The sequence below is a fragment of the Dendrobates tinctorius genome, unplaced genomic scaffold (genome assembly GCF_039654945.1).
Source record: "Dendrobates tinctorius isolate UK_male_01 unplaced genomic scaffold, ASM3965494v1 ptg000011l, whole genome shotgun sequence".
Classification (NCBI taxonomy): domain Eukaryota; kingdom Metazoa; phylum Chordata; class Amphibia; order Anura; family Dendrobatidae; genus Dendrobates; species Dendrobates tinctorius.
In genome coordinates, this window is record NW_027361679.1 from 63,060,155 (window position 1) to 63,081,116 (window position 20,962).

A 20,962-nucleotide genomic window follows, 5' to 3' on the forward strand; every position below is an offset into this window, starting at 1 on the left:
ATTTTCTCTAAACATTGCACATTTTAACCTTTGGGGATGAATTTACTGATATATCTGCTCCTAAGTAGATTGTCAACTGTCTTGAATATTTTCCACTTGTGAATAATCTTTCTCTCTGTAGAATGATAGCCTTCAAAATGCTTTGAAATGGTCTTATATCTCTTCCCAGATCGATGGACAGTAATAATTGCTTCTCTAAGATCATTAAAAACATTTTTCCGAATTGTGTTACTAATCTCCTGAAGGCTTCAGACCAGCAAACTGCCAACATTTCTGTTTTTACAGAAGTGCTCACACTTTTGGATGAGCAATTACTAAAGGTCATTTGATTACTTCTTAAATTCTATTGAGGCAGTAAGGGTCTATTTCATTCCTTACACACTGCTTCTGCATTTTGGCCTAGCTTTTGTTAAATAAATTATATGACATGTTTTAATATGTCTGGATATGGAAAACCATCAAATGCAAAGAGGATGTACTTATTTTTTCTCATGACTGTACTGTAGAATTGTAAACTTTATAAGCATATCTATCATTTAATAGTTCAACATTGGGTACTGATTAAATCAGTAATATAGGATTCAGGCTAAGTTCACTCGTAGCGGAATTCCCACGGAAGTTACCGCGAGAATTCCGGAATTCCATTCCATGGGAAAATCGCATTTTAAATTCCTGTGATTTTCCTGTGGAAAAACTAGCAATTGGCAAGCGTAATTAGCTTGCAGAATGCTAGCGGTTTCCAAGTGATCTGGAGCATCGCTTGGAGAACTGATTGACAGGTTAGTCACACTCGTCAAACATAGTGTTGGACAAGTATGACCAACTTTTTACTACTGATGCTGCCTATGTGGCATCAAAAACACACATGTGACATGTCACATGTGTGTTTTTAATCCAGTTTTTTTCGTGCTTATGCATGATTTGAGAGACCCCACCCCTCTCTTGTGTGACATGCACATAAGGAGCTGTCTTGCATCATGTGCCCATACCAGAAAGCGCCTGTCTTAATCCTGCTCATTTAGACACTGTTCATATGTTCAGGTATTAAATACATTAGATAGGGACTGCTTCAATACGGGTTACCTTGACGTTGGTGAGGCAGCTTGGTATACATTTTTTTGCAAAAAAACGTATTGACTAAATACCCTGTGTTTGTTATTACCTTTTATCAGCACTTGCTGACTACTGTTATATGTCTTATTGCAAGGTATTTTGCACATTTGTCATTCTGTGCTTTTTGTTTGTGTTCTATGTGGCATCAGTAGTAAAAGATAAAATGTAAAAAATAATAAAAAAATAAAAAATATTGTTATTCTCACCTTCCGGCGTCCCGCGCAGCCTTCCCGCCTCTCTCCACACTCCCGGTCCCAGTAATCCTTTGCGCGAATGACCGCGAGATGTCATGCTCCCGCGAGATCTTGATGTCATCGCGGTCATTCTTGCAAAGGATTACTGGGACCGGGAGCGTTGAGAGAGGCGAGAAGGCTGTGCGGGACGCCGGAAGGTGAGAATAACAATATTTTTTATTTTAATTCTATTTTTTACAGGGATATGGTACCCAGAGCCCGTAGGACAGTTTCCTCTCCTCCGGACCATGGGTACCATCCGCAAATGTTCTGCCTACTTTTCGCATGGTGGGCACAGCTACATGCGGATAGTAAGCAGAGCAATGCATTCCTATGTGGGCGGAATCACTGCAATTCCGCTAAATTAATGAGCATGCTGCATTTTTTACCGCGGAAAAAAACGCAGCATTAGCACAGCATGGCGGAATCCCATAGGATTGCATGGGATGCTTATTTTTCGCATTTTCACAGCAAAATAGTGCATTTAAAACCGCCGCGAAAACGCGAAAAAAACGCGACGTGTGAACGCAGCTTTACTGTATTCGGAGTCCGGGTTCCATGTTTTCTGTTGTTGAGCTCAGAATCACCTTCTCCTTGCACATTCCAAGAGATAAAGGCTAAACCTCTGGCTCTTTGCAGTCACCTATTAAGGGGGATAAGGAGTTAATTAAGCCCCTTCCACTAGTGTTTATATAGGCAACAAGAAGTTAATCATTTAACTCTGTTAATGTGTTAATTAAGGCATCATTTAAAGCTGTCCATAGAGTTTAGTTTATGGCCTACAACTCTCACTCTTCACTGTTTATATGTTTTTAATGTGGGAAAGAGAATAAAGCCCCCATCACACACTGCAAGATCGCTAGCGAGATAGCTGCTGAGTCACAAGTTTTGTGACACAACAGCGATCTCACCAGCGACATCGCTGTGTGTGACAGGTATCAGCGACCGGCCCCCATGCCGGGTATTGCTGATCGTGCTCAAAAGCCCTGGACTTTTTTTTGATCGTTGATCTCCCACTGGCCAGCACGCATCGCGTGTGGCAGGTGGGAGAGCAACGATCAGCGAGCTTCCAGCTCATATCCAAGGTAAACAGCGGGTTTCTAAGTGCCGCACGGCGCTTAGAAACCCACAGTGTACCTTAGATACCAGCGCGCTGGTGCAGGGAGCTGGTAACCAAGGTAAACAGCAGGTTTCTAAGCGCTGCGCAGCGTTTAGAAACCCGCTGTTTACCTTGGATACCAGCTCCCTGCACCAGCGCGCTGGCATCTAAGGTACATAGCAACGTGCGCGCTCGTCGTCGCTGGTGCTGATCGCTGGTGACACTGCCTGTTTGGCAGCTCACCAGCGATCATGTAGCGACACACCAGCAATCCTGACAAGTTCATATCGTTGTCGGGATCGCTGGTGAGTCGCTATGTGTGACAGGGCCCTAAGCCATTGTCAGACGCTGTGGGAACAAACGATTGAGCACATCGAAATCCCCACATGCCTTATCTGTCATTTTCACAATGTTTTGCTTTCGGTGTAGACATTCCCTTCAGTTTATTTGTAAAAAAAAAAGTAACTCACTAAAAATGAATGCATCTTGTATTGCCTTTTAACTACATCATGTTTATTGCCTTTTCTCATCTTGTTCTCCCCGATTTCAGTAAGTTAGAAGATGAATTTTAAGCTTAGCTTCCCATCTTGTAACTTTATGGTGTATTGCTTCGGTACAGACATCACAATTTGCCAAGCGCCAGATATTTTCTAAAATATACTTTGGCTGTTATTTATAAAAAGCCTTTGTTTTAGAAGATATCTATTGCCTTAGAAATGTTGACTTTTGTAGACATGTATTGAGGTAATCGAGGTGCACAGACAGTATTGCTGGAGAGCCTACAAATTCTATTTGGTGCTAAAATATATGATCACTAGGATCAATTCGCTTGGCTCTGGCTCATTGGCCAAGTCAGTAGCTTCTAGCAGCTGGATGGGAGTTCTATAAGACTCCTACCTTTCAAGATGTCTGATGTGGCTTTTGATAAGTCTGACAAGCGTGATGTTCTCTTTGCGTCGTGACACACAAATGATGTTGCACAAGTCGAGCTAATCAAGATCCACACCAGGAATCATGGAAGATAATAGATTTACAGAGCTCCCATGCAGCTGCCAGAGGCTAGCGAGCTGGCCATTGAACTGGAGTGCTGCAAATCAATCTGCCCATCTCTAATCATCACTATAAAAATGGTGGGTACCAGACCTTAGGGACAATCACCAGGCCTGAGAAAAAAGAGGCCACAGCAGAAGTTAGGCTCGGTGCACACCGGCTGATTTTCTCTCATCCAAGAGAATTGAGCTGACTTACTCTGAGACTTTGACCAGAGTGTGATTACTGTGTGATCCAATTCTCTTGGAAGAGAAGAAGGAGAAAAAAAATTCTCCATCTTCTCCATTCTGTCAGTGCATGTTTTCACCACACACATTGACTTGCATGGTCTAATGTGCTCTGAATACTGGATGAAACTCAGGCATGTAGCTATTTTTTCCTTGGACAGTCTCTGTCTGAGGAACCTATTGGACATGTCCATGGTTCCATACACTAGAATTGGCCTGAGTGTGGCCTGAATTGGCCTGCAATGTTTTGTCAGATTGCACTCGGACAGATAATATAGTCATCTGCATGAGCTCTTTAAGAGAATCAGTTACCAAGTTTTTCCTACCCTGTCTGAGAGGAGCACGATGTGGTAGCAGAGACCCTGATTCCAGTAATCACTTACTGGTCTACTTGTTTCAGTTTTATTAAAATCACTGATTTATCTGCTGCAAATCTACCAGTTCTTTGAATGTTGAGCTATGTATATCCCAGCCCAAACCACTGATTGACATCTTTTTATGTTCACTGTGCATAGGCAGAAAGCTTCAATTCAGTGGGGTTATACATAGCTCATGAATATGGAGGACTACCTGGCCTCAGGTTTACTAGTCCTCTAGTGGTAACCTCTTGATGATAAAACAGTGATTTTATAAAAACTATAACAAGCAGCCAAGTAAGTGACACATCAATGGAACCTGGCTCTCTGTCTCTACACTATGCTGCTTTAAGGTTAGCTACTAGTGATGAGCGCGCATGCTCGGGTGTACTCCGAGTATTTTGGCGTGCTTGGAGATTTAGCTTTTGTCAATGCAGCTGCATGACTTACGGCTGCTAGACTGCCTGAATACATGTGGGGATTCCCTGACAAACAGGCAATCCCCTCATATATTCAGGCTGGCTAGCAGCCGCAAATCATGCAGCTGCGTCGACAAAAAATAAATCTCTGAGCACTTCCAAATACTCAGAGATCACCTGAGCATGCTCGGGAAAACCCAAGCAATGAGTATACTCGCTCATCAATATTAGGTACCAAAAACCTTCTGATATTTTCCCTTTAAGCACTGTATTCCGATTACTATTTTTTTTTTGTAAATAACGGGGCACAGGCCACCTGTTTTGGAAAGAGCTGCTGCAGTTCAAACAAATCCGAGCAGCTGTTTAATATCACTGTGGTCCAATTACTAGGGTCCCATAGTTCAGACCACCACTGATTATAATGTAATGTCACATTCTCACAAAATGCTATCACCTTGTCTTTACAAAAAAGGAAGTTTCCCTTTAAGATGGGATAGAGAGCAGTTTTCAGGTATCAGCTGCACAAACGAAATCTGTATAATTTTGAATAAATGTTGAAAACACTATGCATCTGAATGGAGAAAGGAACATGAAGCATCTTAAAATAAGTATGGTACATAAAAAGAATATGAATGTATTTCCAAAAATTACCTATTACCTTTTACGTGTCAAACATTAAATTGTATTAAAAGATGATATTTTATTCTAGAATTTTAAAAATAATAACAGAATCAATTACTATTTCTCTACAGGAACACTATGAAAAAGGGGAATATATTATTCGTGAAGGAGAGGAAGGAAGTACATTCTTTATCATTGCTAAAGGACAGGTACGACGAGCCAAGCATAACAAACATCTGTACGGCCACGTTCCCCCTGCTACAGACAGTGACATATTTGCTTGCCCCCTAGAGCTGACTAAATTTCCTTTTTGGTTAAAAAAGATGCGGGAGGGGAATGTTGCTTTAATTTTCACAAATCACATTTTCTCCAATCCTTTTTTGTATATAATTGTGTGCGGTTGAATAATGTTGTGCATTTAATGTGGTTTTTGCACATGTTGTACAGGGTAGATATTATACATAGATCTGTATGGAAGTAAGTATCTCACAAAGGGACAAGATTTAAGTAAATATATGTTACTTAAAGAGGTTGTCTACTACTAAAAATTACTTTAATCCTAAATTCCAATCTATTTATTGTCGTAATCTAATCTCTCTTCTAATATCCCTACCATTCCCTGATTACTCTATTTAACTGCTTTATTATTTATTTTTACTACTTCCATTTTGATCCTTCATTTGAGAATCCCAGTGCACACAAGGATAGTCAAACGAGTCATCATCAGAGGGCAGAGGCTGTGAAAGTGACCCTGAATCGAAAAATCATCAGTGACGTCCGTTTCAGGGGCTGGACTAGTCCCTGTTCTACGGAGCATGCGTCAGTTGTCAAATCTGAGATATGCTCAGTAGATTCTGGCAGTGCAGTGACAGTGCGCTCCCCGGCTCTGATCAGAACTTGTGAGCATTGAGCGCACTGTCAGTGTGTGTTGTAAGAAGAATAGCTGGTGCGCAGGAAAAGCAGAGATCAGCGCCGCCTACGCAGGTGACAACACTTGAAGGGTGGTGTTAGTCTCTGCAAGAATTTAGGATTAAATTAATTTTATTTTCGGACCACCGATATCATGATATTTTATGGTACTCAAGAGATTCCAGATATTACCATTAAATGGATTTTGCCTATAGTTACTCATTAGAACACAAGGGCATCATAGACCATAGCCTCTTGCCTAGGTTCAAATCTATGACCTTCTATGACTTTGCTAATTCATATATTACATGTTGAACTATTAATTTGAATGTCTGGTATGTAATACCGCAAGACTGGTCAGCTGGACCTTAACCTTCTACATAGCAGAATGTAGGGAGTTCCAGAAGGCATATCTGTGCCAATTAGTTTATGGCCTGGGAATTTTACAAGACACGGTTATATGAGACAACCTCTTTATTTTTACAAACTTTATAAGATTGCCAGCAGTTTTTTTTCTTTCTGAACAGTTTTGAATTTTAAGAGTAAATGTAATCCTGAAATACTAATGTGTTGCACCATTGTGAGAAAATCCTGACCTTTTCCTTTTATTATAACATTATCCAACAATTAATGAAATTAAAACAACATTAATAAAAATGTGAATAATATAAATGTTATATAAATTGAAGTAAAAGAAAATGTGAGTGTTTATGATGTGAAATTTGGTTTAATAAGAAGCCACCCACAGTTTTTCATTTTCAGGCTCATTGATCGTGTTTTCCTACCTAGCATTTATGTAACAAGCTTCCCCCATTTTATATACTTTGGCAAAATTTAGCAAAATGTTGATTGTAACAAAATTTGTCCAAACACGTGAAAATGGAGTTCTTATATTGAATGTAATATAAGTGCTCAGGTACAATAATATTATGCTTGGTGGAGTCATTGACATTGGATGTGGTTCAGCACTAGCAGCCATGATTATGCTGAACACAATTAAATGTAATGTTGCAGACTTGACTACTATTTATGAAAAGTTAACATGATTTGCAACAAATGTAAAGAGCATACAATGAAAAGCTGCAAAACAATAAGCCATGGCTCATGATATGGTAATGAAAAGAATAAAAATAACTTTATTATTGAAAGTCAGAAAAAATATTATTTGAAGCATTGTTAGGAACATATCTGTATATGTGGCAATTAACGACTTGAGCCCCAAGCCTGTTTTCACCTTCATGACCAGGCCAAATTTTACAATTCTGACCAGTGTCACTTTATGTAGTAATAACTCTGGAATGCTTCAACGGATCCCATTCCTTCAAAATGACTTTGGCTAAGATGTCAAAAGTTTAGCAATTTTCAAACTATTAATTTTTATGCCCTTAAATCAGAGTTATGTCACACCAAATAGTTAATAAATAAAATTTTCCACATGTCTTTTTTCTCATTTCTAATTCTTTCAGCAAAATTTACAAAACCATTTATTTAGGGACCACATTACATTTGAAGTAACTTGATGGGTCTATAAAAAATACCCAAAAGTGAAAATACCCCAAAAGTGACACCATTGTAAAAACTGCACCCCTCAAGGTGCTCAAAATCACATTCAACAAGCCTGTTAATCCTGTGCTTCACAGGAATTTTTAAAATGTGGAAGGAGAAAATTAACATTTAACTTTTTTCACTAAATTTTAATTTAGACCCAATTTTTTTTATTTTTACAAAGGTAGCAGGGCAAAATGGACCTCAAGATTTGTTGTGCAATTTCTCCTGAATGCACTGAAACCCCATATGTGGGGAAAAACTACTGGTTGGGCGCATGGCAAAGCTTGGAAGGGAAGGAGCGCCGTTCGACTTTGGAATGCAAAATTTGCTGGAATAATTTGTGGATGCCATGTCGCATTTGGAGAGACCCTGATGTGCCTAAACAGTGGAAACACTCCAAAAGTGAAACCATTTTAGAAACTATACCCAGAGGGAACTTATCTAGATGTGTGGTGAGCACCATGAACCCCCAGGTGCTTCACAGAAATTTATGCAATAGAAAAGGTGCAGCAAGTACGGGGGGGCGGTGCTGGCCGGACTGGAGAATTTGAAATAGTCAAGTATAAGATAATCAGCCGCACTCTCAGAGGATTGCAATAGTGTTCAATTTTATTTTAACATGGAGTTATTATTTAGCACACCACTGAATATCAAAAACAAGCGATGATGGATAGAGCGATAGTTAAGTGATAGGCTACGTTTTGACCCAGCCTGGGTCTTTTTCAAACATTGCTATGTCCGATTATGCCAGGTACATTGGTTATTGTGCACTGACCACTATAGTGTGGCTTCCCAAAAGGGAAGGGGGCATAAGGCTGGGCGCCATGGGGATCAGGTGTAAAGTGCATTTTGCGCTTTATGCGCTTTACACCTGATTCACCCTGGCGCCCAGCCTTACAACCCCTTTGGGTAACCAAGCTACAGTGGTCAGCGCACAATAACCAATCATTTCATGTAGCTGGCATAATTGGACATAGCAACTTAAAAAGACCCTGGCTGAGTTGAAACATAACCTATTGCTTACCTGTTGCTTTATCCTTCATTGCATTTTTTAATATTCAACAGTGTGGTGAGTGATGACTCTGTGTTAAAATAAAATTGACAACTATTACAATCCTCTGAGAGTGCGGCTGATTATCCTATACTCCACAGAAGTTTAAAATGTTGAGCCGTGAAAATAAAAAAATCTAACTTTACCCATAAAAATTTTTTCTTTTAGTCCCAATTTTTTTTATTTTTACAAGGTAACAGGAGAAAATGGATCCCAGCGATAGGATTGTGGCGGGCTGTGTTTTTATGCATGCCTAAAAAGACGGACACTGCTGGATCATAGGCAGCCAGACAGAGTTCACAGTGTCTCCATCTGCCTCATTATAGGGAATTTTCTGCAGAGGTTTCTGTTTGAATCATGTATTTTAGATATTTACAGGAAAAATAATTATTTTTGCATCACTTTATTCTGAGAGCTATAACGTTTGTATTTTTCTGCTGATGGAGCTGTATGGCAGCTTGTTTTTTGCAGGACTAGATGAAGTTTTCAGCAGTACCATTTTTATTTACATTCATCTTTTTTATCGCTTTTTATTCTGCTGTTTGTTTGGCGATATGATGATAAAGCGTTGTTTTCTGCCTCGTTTTTTATTTTCAATTTTTGCGGTGTTCGCTAAAGGGGTTAACTAGTGGGACAGTTTTATAGGTCGAGTCGTTCTTGACTCAGTGACTCAGCGATATCAAACATGTGTACTTTTTTGTTTTTTATTTCTTTTCATAAAAATATTTGCTTATGGCTACATTATATATATATTATTACTATTATTTTGTGATTTTTTTAATATACTTTTACAAATTTTTTTTTCACTTTTTTTACTTTTTTACTTTGTCCCGCTATGGGACTTTTACTTTTTGCAGTCTGATCACTTGTAAGAGCTTGCTATGCTTTACAAACTGACAGTATTGCACTGGCAAACAAACTTGCTACATCTTGCTCTGAGCATGATGTAGCAAGTTTGTTAGCTCTGGTGACCCATATGTCATCACCCAGGCAACGATCGGCCCCTCAGGATGATGTTGCAGGGGCACCGATCTGAGAGCAGAGGGGGCTCACTCCCTCTGTTTGCCTTTTAAATACTGTGATCGATATGAATTGCAGTATTTAGGGGGTTAAAGTGCTGGGAGCAATGCGGGCACCACTCCATCACTGAGGGCCAGGTGTCAGCTATCAGAATCTCCTGACACCCATCGGTGATCGCACACGCACAGCCACTTCGTATCCATAAGTCATTGGTCAGTAAGTACCAGCCGACCATGACGTATGGATACATCCAATGCCAGGAAGGGGTTAATATTTAATTTGTTGTCCAAGTGAAACATAATATAGCAACTAATCATCAAAATTAATACGAAACCATAAAATTCATTTTGAAAAAGTAATTGTCATCTGTCTTCTAATCCTCACCCAGTAATTATAGCTTCCAGGGAATCAGTGAAACTGAAGAAGGTCAGACCCAGAGATCTCTCTATTTGTACCCCACTACTTAGCAAATAACATCAGTGGATAATAGAAAAAAGAATAGTCAATGAAAAATGTCTACAATTAATAGAAGAATATTTAGAATTGAGAGTCCTCAGTGGTTGATACATTTTAATGGCTAACTGAAAAAACAACACATTGCAAGCTTTCGAGACTACTCAGGTCTCTTCATCAGGCTAGAGACTTGACAAATACAACATCTGAAGAATCACATATTTATACACAACACAGCACAGAAATAACGCAATAGATAAGACAAGTGATGTGAAGCAGAAGTCATCACACAACACAGAACCAGACACCAATCAGAGGACAATTTAACTTTCACACTCTTTATCTATGAATAGTTCCAATATTTATGTTTATCCCTCTCCCATAATGATAGTTCTGCTTCACGTCACTTGCCTTATCTATTGCATAATTTCTGTACTGTGTCGTGTATAAATATGTGACTCTTTAGATTTTGTATTAGTCTAGCCTGATGAAGAGACCTGAGTAGTCTCAAAAGCTTGCAATGTGTTACCATCTTTTCAGTTAGCCATTAAAAGGTATCAACCACTGAGGACTCTCAATTCTAAATATTCTTCTATCTACTGGCTAACACGGTACAAAGATAAATAGATATAGATATATATATATATATATATATCTTTCCTGTACAATTAATACAAATGTTAAAAAATAACAATACAAAGAAACAGTTGTGGTTGCTTTGTCTTTCAACGCCTTTTCAAGAATTGGTGGAGATCACAGCATTTGGATCTCAAAGTATCTAACATTTTTCTAACATTTGTTCCAAGCATTTGTTTTTCTGTTTAAGTTCTTTTTTTTTCTTTTCAATATGTGAATTCATTTTAGGTGAAAGTCACACAAAGCACAGAAGGCTTCAGTGAGCCCCAACTAATTAAAACTTTACAGAAAGGGGAGTACTTTGGTGAAAAAGCCCTTATCAGGTCAGAAATTATGCACCTGCCTTTATATATCAGAACAATACCTAATCAAATATGAAAATGTCAATTCTATAAACCTGTTGAAATAAATTATCTATCATCTTTATCAACCTATCATAATTTATACCGTATTATATCTATTTATATCTATCATCATACCTATCAACCTATCATCTATGAATCATCATTTATATCATACTTATCATAATTTATCTCTATCATCAACTGTATCATATCTATAATCATCATCTATTCCCATGTCTGTCTTTCTATCTATCTATCTATCTATCTATCTATCTATCTATCTGTCTGTCTGTCTGTCTGTCTGTCTGTCTGTGTATATAACTATCTCCACACGTGGCCAAAATTGTTGGTACCCCTTGTTTAATGATAGAAAAACCCACAATGGTGTCAAAAATAGCTTGAATCTGACAAAAGTAATATTAAATCAAAAGTCTATGAAAATGAACAAATCAAAGTCAGAAATTGCTTTTCAACCATGCTTCCACAGAATATTTAAAAAAATAAAACTCATGAAATAGGCCTGGACAGAAATGATCATACCGCTGAAAATAATGTGACAAAAGGGACATGTTAAATCAAGGTGTGTCCACTAATTAGAATCACAGGTGTCTACAATCTTGGAATCAGTGAGTGGGCCTGTATAGAGGGTTCCAGATACTCACTGTGCTGTTTGGTGACATGGTGTGTATCACACTCAACATGGACCAGAGGAAGTGAAGGAAAGAGTTATCTCAGGAAATTAGAAAGAAAATTATAGACAAACATGTTGTAAGTAAAAGTTATAAGACCATCTCCAAGCAGTTTGATGTTCCTGTGACTACAGTTGCACATATTATTCAGAAATTTAAGCACCATGGGACTGTAGCTAACCTCCCTGGACATGGCCCCAGGAGGAAAATTGATGACAAATCAAAGAGACAGATAATGCGAATGGTAACAAAAGAGCCCAGAAAAACTTCTAAACAGATTAAAGGTGAGCTTCAAGCTCAAGGCGCATCAGTGTCAGATCGTACCATCGTTGTATGAGCCAAAGTGGACTTCATGGGACACGACCAAGGAGGACATCATTGTTGAAAAATAAATCATAAAGAAGCCAGACTGGAATTTGCCAGACTACATGCTGACAAGCCACAAAGCTTCTGGGAGAATGTCCTATGGGCAGATGAGACAAAATTGAACTTTATGGCAAGGTACAACAGCTCTATGTTCACAGATGGAAAAATGAAGCATATGAAGGAAAGAACACTGTCCCTACTGTGAAACATGGCGGAGGCTCTGTTATGTTCTTGGGCTACTTTGCTGCATCTGGCACAGAGTGTCTTGAATCTGTGCAGGGTACAATGAAATCTCAAGACTATCAAGTAGAGATGAGTGACTTTGCCTTTTTTAGGGTCGAGTCGGATTTCATGAAACCCGACTTTGTCAAAAGTCGAGACGAACGAAATCGTCTGACTATCGGGAAAAGTCGAAGGTCCAACTGAAACACGAAACCCAATGCAAGTCAATGGGGAAGCAAAGTCAGCAGAGAGTTGAGGACACCTACATGCCGGACTGCTTTTTTAAAGTGCGCAAAATCGCTCTCTCTCTCTCCCTGGACGCTGCACATGTCATCTCATTGCCCACAATGTACTTCCTTGCTCTTTGGCTGAAAAAAAAAGTCACGTGCAAGCGTTCTGTGAAATCCGACTTTGGCGCTCGGGTCGACGACTGCATGGCCGACCTCATGCTATGGAGCGAAACCCGACTTTGGCGAAAGTCGGCGACTTTTGAATCTGACCGACCTGTTTTGCTCAACTCTACTATCAAGGGATTCTACAGAGAAATGTTCTGCCCAGTGTCAGAAAGCTTGGCCTCACTCACAGGTCATGGGTCTTGCAACAGGATAATGACCTAAAGACCCAAAACACACAGCTAAAAACACCCAAGAATGGCCAAGAGGAAAACATTAGACTATTCTGAAGTGGCCTTCTATGAGCCCTGACCTAAATCCTATTGAGCATCTTTGGAAAGAGATGAAACATGCCATCTCGAAAAGGCAACATGAGACAACTAGAGCAGTTAGCTATTGAAGAGTGGGCCAAAATACCTGTCAAAAGGTGCAGAAGTCTCATTGACAGTTGCAGGAATCGTTTGATTGCAGTGATTGCCTCAAATGGTTGTGCAACAAAATATTAAGTTAAGGGTAACATCATTTCTGTCCAGGGCAATTTCATGAGTTTTATTTTTAAAAAATTTCTGTGGAAGCATGGTTGAAAAGTAATGTCTGACTTTCATTTGTTCATTTTCATAGATTTTTTTAATTATTATTACTTTTGTCAGATTCAAGTTATTTCTGTCACCATTGTGGGTTTTTCTGTCCTTAAATGAGCAGTACCAACAATTTTGACCACGTGTGTATCTATCTATCTATCTATCTATCTAACATCTCTATCTATCTCAAATCTATTAATTATCTATCTATCTATCTATCTATCCTGTAGTGAAACCTCCACCAAGGGGAGCTGGTGAGGGAAGAGAGGTTACAAACTATGGGTAGCAACACTGAGCAACCACACAGGTGTCACAGGTAACGAGAGAGAATGGTCAGACGAACTGAGTCAGGAGCAGACGTACCAGAAGCCGCAGCAATACACGTAGTCAAAATACCAAGCCAAGGGTCAGAAAGCCAAAACATGAACCTGGGGTCCAAACACCTGAGGCGAAATACGTGGTTGGGGTACAAGCCAGGGAATCAAATGCCAGAGAGGGAACGTAGCAGCAGAGACGAATACCAAGAGACGGGGTCAGAGATCAGTCCGGGTCATACACGTGGATACAAGTCAAAGGCAGGAGGATCGCCAAGGTACAAGGGTCAGAGGCTCTAAACTGGAAGCTTGAGCTATCACTAACACTGGTCAGCAGGCTGTGACAGACTGAAATAGCCCGGCTAGCTCCAGAACGAGGCTGAGGAGATTAACCATCACATGACCAGTCCAGAGTGAAGATAGCAAAAAATAAACTCCAGACTGGACCATGACATATCCCATATCTATCCATCCCATGTCTATCTATCAATTCATCTATCTATCTATCTATCTATCTCATATCTATCTATCTATCATCTATCTGTCTATCTATCTATCTATCCCATATCTATCTATCTATCTATCTATCTATCTGTCTATCTATCTTTCTCATATCTATCTATTATCTATCTATCTATATCTATTCATCACAAAAATCTATGTCATTAATCCTAATCACATTGACAATTTTGCATGCAGTGATGATGTCAGATCAGCAAATATTGTCGCAGATGACAATGAAGTTGAGTGTCTAGCCATGGATAGAGAGTAAGTAGTACAAACTGTTTTTTGTTTTCAACTCTTTATTCATTTTCTGTCTTACAATCAGCAGAGAATAATTTCTTGTAAATTGCCACTTACAAGTCTCTACCTTTGGGTTATTTGTCTCAGGGAGTTCACTGGGAATCCCAAGTGCTTACACTGCAGCTTGGACTGTTTCAGTTTCTGGAGTTCTTATTTAAATTTATATACCCATATCACCAATTTTATATAATGATGAAAACTTAAAAAAATGACTATTTCAAAGCCACAGATGACATGAGAAGTAGTTTCAGACCTGTATGCCTATGTTTTTCAGAGTTGCATATTTTGTAAAATGGATTTCACTTAATAATTTTTTCTTTTACATTTTTTTCGAAATGTCTTCTCTAATCAAAAGAACCACTGTACGGAAAAAATGTTGCTTCCTAGGAGAATTGACAGTCCTGATAACAGTTTGGTCCTTTTCTATTACACTCATATAGCTGTAGGCAAATGAATATTTCTCTGTATTTTGCTTTTTCCAATTCAATTTTTTAATTCTTAAAGATGATATAACTAAGAAAGTTTTGTGAACATTTTTTCAACCTTAGTATTTGAAATATAGACTTACTTACTGCCTAACAGTGAACTATATAATTGAATTAATTTATGAAAACATATACAAACATAGAATATAAAATGATAAAAGATGGGTGAAAAGAAGCAAAGGTCCATAGTTTATAATGAAATTCCATGACTAACCATCTTGATGTGAACTGAAAAGTAAAAGGGTCCTCAACTGTGGATATTTCAGATTGTTGTGTAAACTTACCAGAACTCAAAGTGAATGCTATACTTCCATGAAAAAAATCAGATTATCCTGACTACATTGATATATTGTCACTTTTTGCTTAAGGACTTTTAATCAGACTGTTGGAACTTATGAAGAACTTCAAAATTACCTTGAAGGCTATGTGGCCAACCTGACACTGGATGATGAAAGAAGGCATGCCAAGTAAGCTCCTTTTTGTCAATGTCTAAAATTGTTTATATCATGGCATTTTTAAGTTAAAGTAATATATTCTTGCACAATACAACTTCATAGAACAAATGAGAAGTAAGGATGATGATAAGTAAAAAGTTCAATTTGGATGGTTTCTATTCTTTCCAGTTTAAGAAAAGTTGTGTATTCTGGGAAATATATCATTAGCGAAGCGCATAGAGATGAGAGGCTTTGACAGTGAGTGTGTACTGTCCGCTCACCCTATACACTGAGACTTGAGGTTTATGTTTTCTAATAGATATCTTATGACTAACCATCAGGGGGTGAACTGTGGATATAGTTTTAATTGTATTTAATAAAGCTTAATTTTACCCTTTGTCAATGAATCTAAAAAAAACACCAGCGTCTTCTTTATTTGTTGATGGAATTAACAAAAAAGTCCTATAACTCACTGTAAAAAACATATTCGAAAAGTGGTGAAAAAAATGCTAAAAAAAAAAGCCAGTGGGAAAAAAATGCATGACAAGATGCTCCAGGCTTACAGAACTCCAGGAAAAATTCCTGAAGCAACTGCCTAAGGCTGTGTGTGCTTTTGGTGCGTTTTCTCAGCGTCTTTCCGAGCAGAAATGGTCAAAAAACGTAATGGCATCTTTATGCCAGCTAATTCAATGAGAATCCTGAAGTGCTGTGGACATGATCAGTAATTTTCCTTTGAGTATTTGCAGTGCATTTTTTTCTGCAGCATGTCAATTCTTTGTGAGGATGTTTAGCGTTTTTCACCCATTGACATCAATTGAGTCAGTCAAATCTGCAGCAATAACGCAGGTATAAAAGTGTTTGAAGATTTGCTGTGGATTTCCTTTAGTTTTTGCTTTCATTTTTACAGACTTCCTATGGTGTTTACCATGCTGGAACAGCTGTCTGCCTAGCCTTTCCTGGTTAGATTTTATAAGGGGACACTAAGTCAGTTTTTTTCTCGGTTCCACCTGTAAACTAGCCAGTAAAGTCTAAGCAAACAGCTGTGAGCTGATATTAATAGCATGCGAACCTTTATGGCTATCTGCTCCTTCCCAAAATATTAACATCAGCCCTCTATATCGGCTTTCCCTCTGCTGGTTATTAAAATTATGTGGGAATACACGCAATTTCTTTTTCATTTTCTGTAGAAGTTAACAGTTGCTGTTTGGTTACAGCCTATGTAGGTAACAGCAGGTTCGCAGGATTCAGTGACGAGACACGAGACAGGTTGAACTTTGAAAAGCAAACTTTTTATAATTTAAAGCCGCTAGAGCTATACTAAGCAACCAAAAAGGGATAACAACAGTTATCCTCGAAGGGACTCAGTACAATCAAACACTATTTGGAAAGAACACGACTAACCCGGCCGAGGCCGGTTACTATGGGGCCACGGTATGGCAGTCTACGGGTTCTTATACTCTATAATGTCACTTATCCGTCCTAACGTCCTTCGGCGTCTCTGTTGAAGCTGCATTGCTGATGAAGCTACTTTGGCGTCTTTGATAAGGCTGCTTTGGGGTCTTTGATGAGGCTGCCTTGGCATTGCAGCTGCTGGGCCCAGCTGCTGCTGAAGATTTGGAGTAGTCTTCGGGCGCCCCAGCGCCCAGGAGGAGTTGGGGCACAACAGGCCCTGATGGAGTCCTGAGATGAAGTAGCTCCCTGGTTTAACAGCGGGGTTGCGCTTGTTAGCGAGTTCAAGGGGACTCCTGTCCCCAAGCAGGGTTGTGTCGCAGTGCTCAAGAGTGGCGGTTTACTGGCCACGCGCACAGCCTGGGGCTGTGTGCAGAGTGTCTCTGTTGACGAGGAACCCGACCGAGGCCGGTTACTATGGGGCCACGGTATGGCCGTCTACTCTGGCGTCTTTGATGAGGCTGCTGTGGCGTCTTTGATGAGGCTGCCTTGGCGTCACAGCCGCTGGGCCCAGCTGCTGAAGATTTGGAGTAGTATTCGGGTGCCCCAGCGCCCAGGAGGAGTTGGGGCACAACAGGCCCTGATGGAGTCCTGAGATGAAGTAACCCCCTGTTGTAACAGCGGGGTTGCACTTGTTAGCGAGTTCAAATGGACTCCTGTCCCCAAGCAGGGTTGTGTCGCAGTGCTCAAGAGTGGCGGTTTACTAGCCGCGCACACAGCCTGGGGCTGTGTGCAGAGTGTCTCTGTTGACGAGGAACAGGCCCCAACTGCCGACTGCAGCGGGGTGAAGGCGGCTGTGGGTGGTGATAGACAGGCCGCAACCACGGCCTGACGTGAACCGGCAGCGTCCGCGGGTGGCAGCGAGCAGGCCGCAACCGCAGGCTGAAGGGGGATGGCAGCAGCCGGGAGAGGGAGTGGACAGGTCGCGGAGGGCTCGTGCTCAGCGGTAACGGGCGAGGATGACCGGGGGCAGATCGTAACCCGGGATTGGGGTGAAGAGACAGTTCCCTGTCGGTAAGCTCGGTTCCTCCTTCCTGAGGGCCACTGTGTATCTACCCTCTGCTGCTGGTCTCTTCTCTGAACTGTCAGTGTCCTTCCTGCTCTCTCACGCCCCCTCCGTCTCCTGCTCCGTGTCTGAGGTATCACCAACTGACTCCTCTGTGCGCTCCCTGCCCCTTTTATACTCGCCCTTCCCCTTACTGTCCTGTCACTCTCAACAGTCCACTCTCCTCCTCTGTTCCCCGGGTACTGTTTCCTTAGGAACTCAGATGGCGGTCCCCTTGGTTCCGGCCCAGACACTCTGTGGGGGTCCTCCTCCCTACACCTATGCAGGTGATAAAGTTATTTATGATGTAATGTTACCCATGGCTTTCATAGGATGACCCCTTGAGTCTAATGACCATATTTATTTCTCCACTACAAGGCCAGTGTATGAGTGTATGCGCATCTAGATCTTCTCTTCTGTACTGGGCTGCACACAAGACTCCCCATCTGTAGACCTGCTCTTTGTACTATTAGTTAGTCCTGGTGCTAATGCAACAAGATGACAGCCAGGAGCCACATATCATGGGCCCCCAAAATACTGGTTGGGGTCCCCTAATGTAGACACATAGGTTTGCAAGATGTGTATATTTTAATCATTATATTTTAGACTATTTGCAAAGATTTCCTTGACTTTCTCACTTTAGATACATCGTGACAATAAATAATAGCTACATAGATGGACAGTGATCATTTTTGCCAAATTTGGGTGATTGTATTGCCTACATATATACTACATCCATTCATGTAACCATGGTAAAATAAAGAAAAGACAAGTAAAATAATTTCTTCCTATGATACAGTCAACAAAAAAAGAGATGCTGGTCACGGTAGATTAGACACAAATTCACTATCGGGTTCTCTCATTTGAATAAAACAGCTAACGCTACAAATGGATGTTTAGAAACTACATTTATATTTTTAATTACAAAATGTATTCCTAATTCGAAATAATGTAGAAAACCTGCCTTTACAATATAACAGGTCTTGTGTAATAGCTGTAAATAGAAAAACATGTTTAACTATGTGATTTGACTTTCTTTAGGAAAATTACTGAAATACAGCTTGACAAGATGGTGTCACCGGAAATGATTCAGATGATGGAAACCGTTTCAAAATTTTCCCCCTGTTCACCTTTCCATGACCTAGAGATTATCACCACATTGGGTGTTGGTGGGTTTGGGAGAGTGGAGCTTGTAAGGAATTTTACTGACTATTGACTTACTGCATAAATTGAGTATGGAAATATAAATATAAACTATGTGTTATAATATATTGCAATGTAAGTTAGAAATTTTTCTATCTGTGTAGTTTTCTCATAACTTAAAAAGCAATAGTTCAGCTGTGACAGCTCAGTACTACCCCAGTATGCCCAGTATGCTCTGTAGTTGAATCCTACATGAAGGCAACAAGGTGATCAGTGATGATTCCATGGCCAACGTCCTCCAAGAGAATAAAATTCAGTTTCTCCCGATGCTGCACTTTCATCACTGGGGTCGGGCACCTTCATAAAGTTATTAACCTGAAGATTAATTCTACATCTGCATGCTGATAGCTTTATCAGACCTTGCAGGTTCCCTTTAAACCACTCTCAAAATGCCCCAATATCACATATAGATTAATATAACTGGTGTGCACCAAACATGTTGTGTCATAGGTACATTTTACACTTTCTTTGACAGCTCTCAAAAGTGTCTAGAAAAACAGTCCATGATCGACAACAGCTTTGGAGAAGATACAGAATTAGTAGTGTATTTGGGAGAATATATATGCTTTATGTACACACACGGAATGGCCTCCCTATTAGAGACACTCATCTAGTATTTCTTTGCAACTTATTTGACCTTCAGAATTACAGCAGTTCACTATGGTCCAGATTTCACTAGGTGGTGACATAGATCTGCAGAAATATTGGCTCATATGGACACATTAGCTTCTCACAGTTGCTTCCAATTAGATGGAGTTACTGACAAGCTCTAAATGGCCAGTTTTACCTCACCCCAGAGATGCTCTATAGGGAGAAGATCTGGGGATTGTGAAGGCCAAGAAAGCAAGGAAATCTCATGGTCATATTTCTGGAACCAATCCATGACTATCCTTGTCATATGATGCACTGTCCTGTTGAGAGTGTCATTCTGCCATTCAGTGACATGCATGGATGAACTTTGTTAGCCATAGTGTTTAGGTTTACTCCAAACGTTCATCCTGTTGTATTGGAGGACCCATTGCCAAGAAAACATTACCCACCCAAATCTTATACTGTTAAGAAAACTCCAAAATTGTATAATACTTGACCTGGTTTCTCTAGCAGCAATGACCAAGCCTTGTTCAAAGCCACTCAGATCGCTCTCTTTCTTCATTCCAATGTGGATTCGCCTCGAAGATGATCAGTGAAAAACTTACTCACCTGATTTCATGCTAACATGTGAGGCGACATGTCTGATTTCCATACAGGGAAGCTTCAATTGTGAAATTATACAAGTGTCTCAAAAAAAAGTGGTCATTAACCCTAGAACTCATACCTGGGGCCTCGCAGGCCTGCTAGGTTAATTGTTTTCTATTTTCTCCAAAATTACTTTAGTTAGAATTCTGAAATTCTAGGTATTCCTCAGGTATATAATTGTCAGTAATTTCAGTATAACAACTCTTTTTTGGCAATACCCCATATTCACATACCTGGGGCCTTTTAGGCCTGTACTAGGTTTACTTGCGATCCTCAGTCTTTTTGTCTTTACTGTTGTTGGGGAAGACTTTGTCTTTATGACTCAGTCTTTGACTCTGCTGTTGCTGTGAAGAGTGTGGATTCTGCCTGACTACATGGTCATGTGATCTTAGGAAGGAGGCTCCCACATTTCCTGGATGTGTGATTCTGCAAGCTATTATGGGATGAATGGTCTGATTTACTGAGGCAAAGAAGTTGATGCTCCAGTCCAGAAAGACCTATGTTCTGACATAGTAAAAACACTTACTTTACCAATTTTCAATTCTGGAAAAATTATAACAATGGACAACTACTTTACCAATCTTGAACTGGGCAAAATTTTGCTTCAGAAACAACTTGCACTTGTTGGTACTATGAAGCCAAACCGCTGAGAATTTCCAACAA

At 40.0% G+C, this 20,962-nt stretch overlaps 1 protein-coding gene across 1 annotated transcript in view; it reads left to right on the forward strand.

Annotated features, from left to right (window-relative positions):
• The window catches only part of PRKG2 (protein kinase cGMP-dependent 2), a 123,802-nt gene that overhangs the window by 46,925 nt on the left and 55,915 nt on the right, over positions 1 to 20,962 (forward strand). Inside the window, exons 6-10 of the mRNA XM_073542978.1 lie at positions 5,250 to 5,327; positions 10,964 to 11,058; positions 14,343 to 14,411; positions 15,301 to 15,399; positions 18,902 to 19,052. Coding sequence (XP_073399079.1) covers positions 5,250 to 5,327; positions 10,964 to 11,058; positions 14,343 to 14,411; positions 15,301 to 15,399; positions 18,902 to 19,052 — 492 coding nt within the window. The remainder of the gene's footprint in view (positions 1 to 5,249; positions 5,328 to 10,963; positions 11,059 to 14,342; positions 14,412 to 15,300; positions 15,400 to 18,901; positions 19,053 to 20,962) is intronic.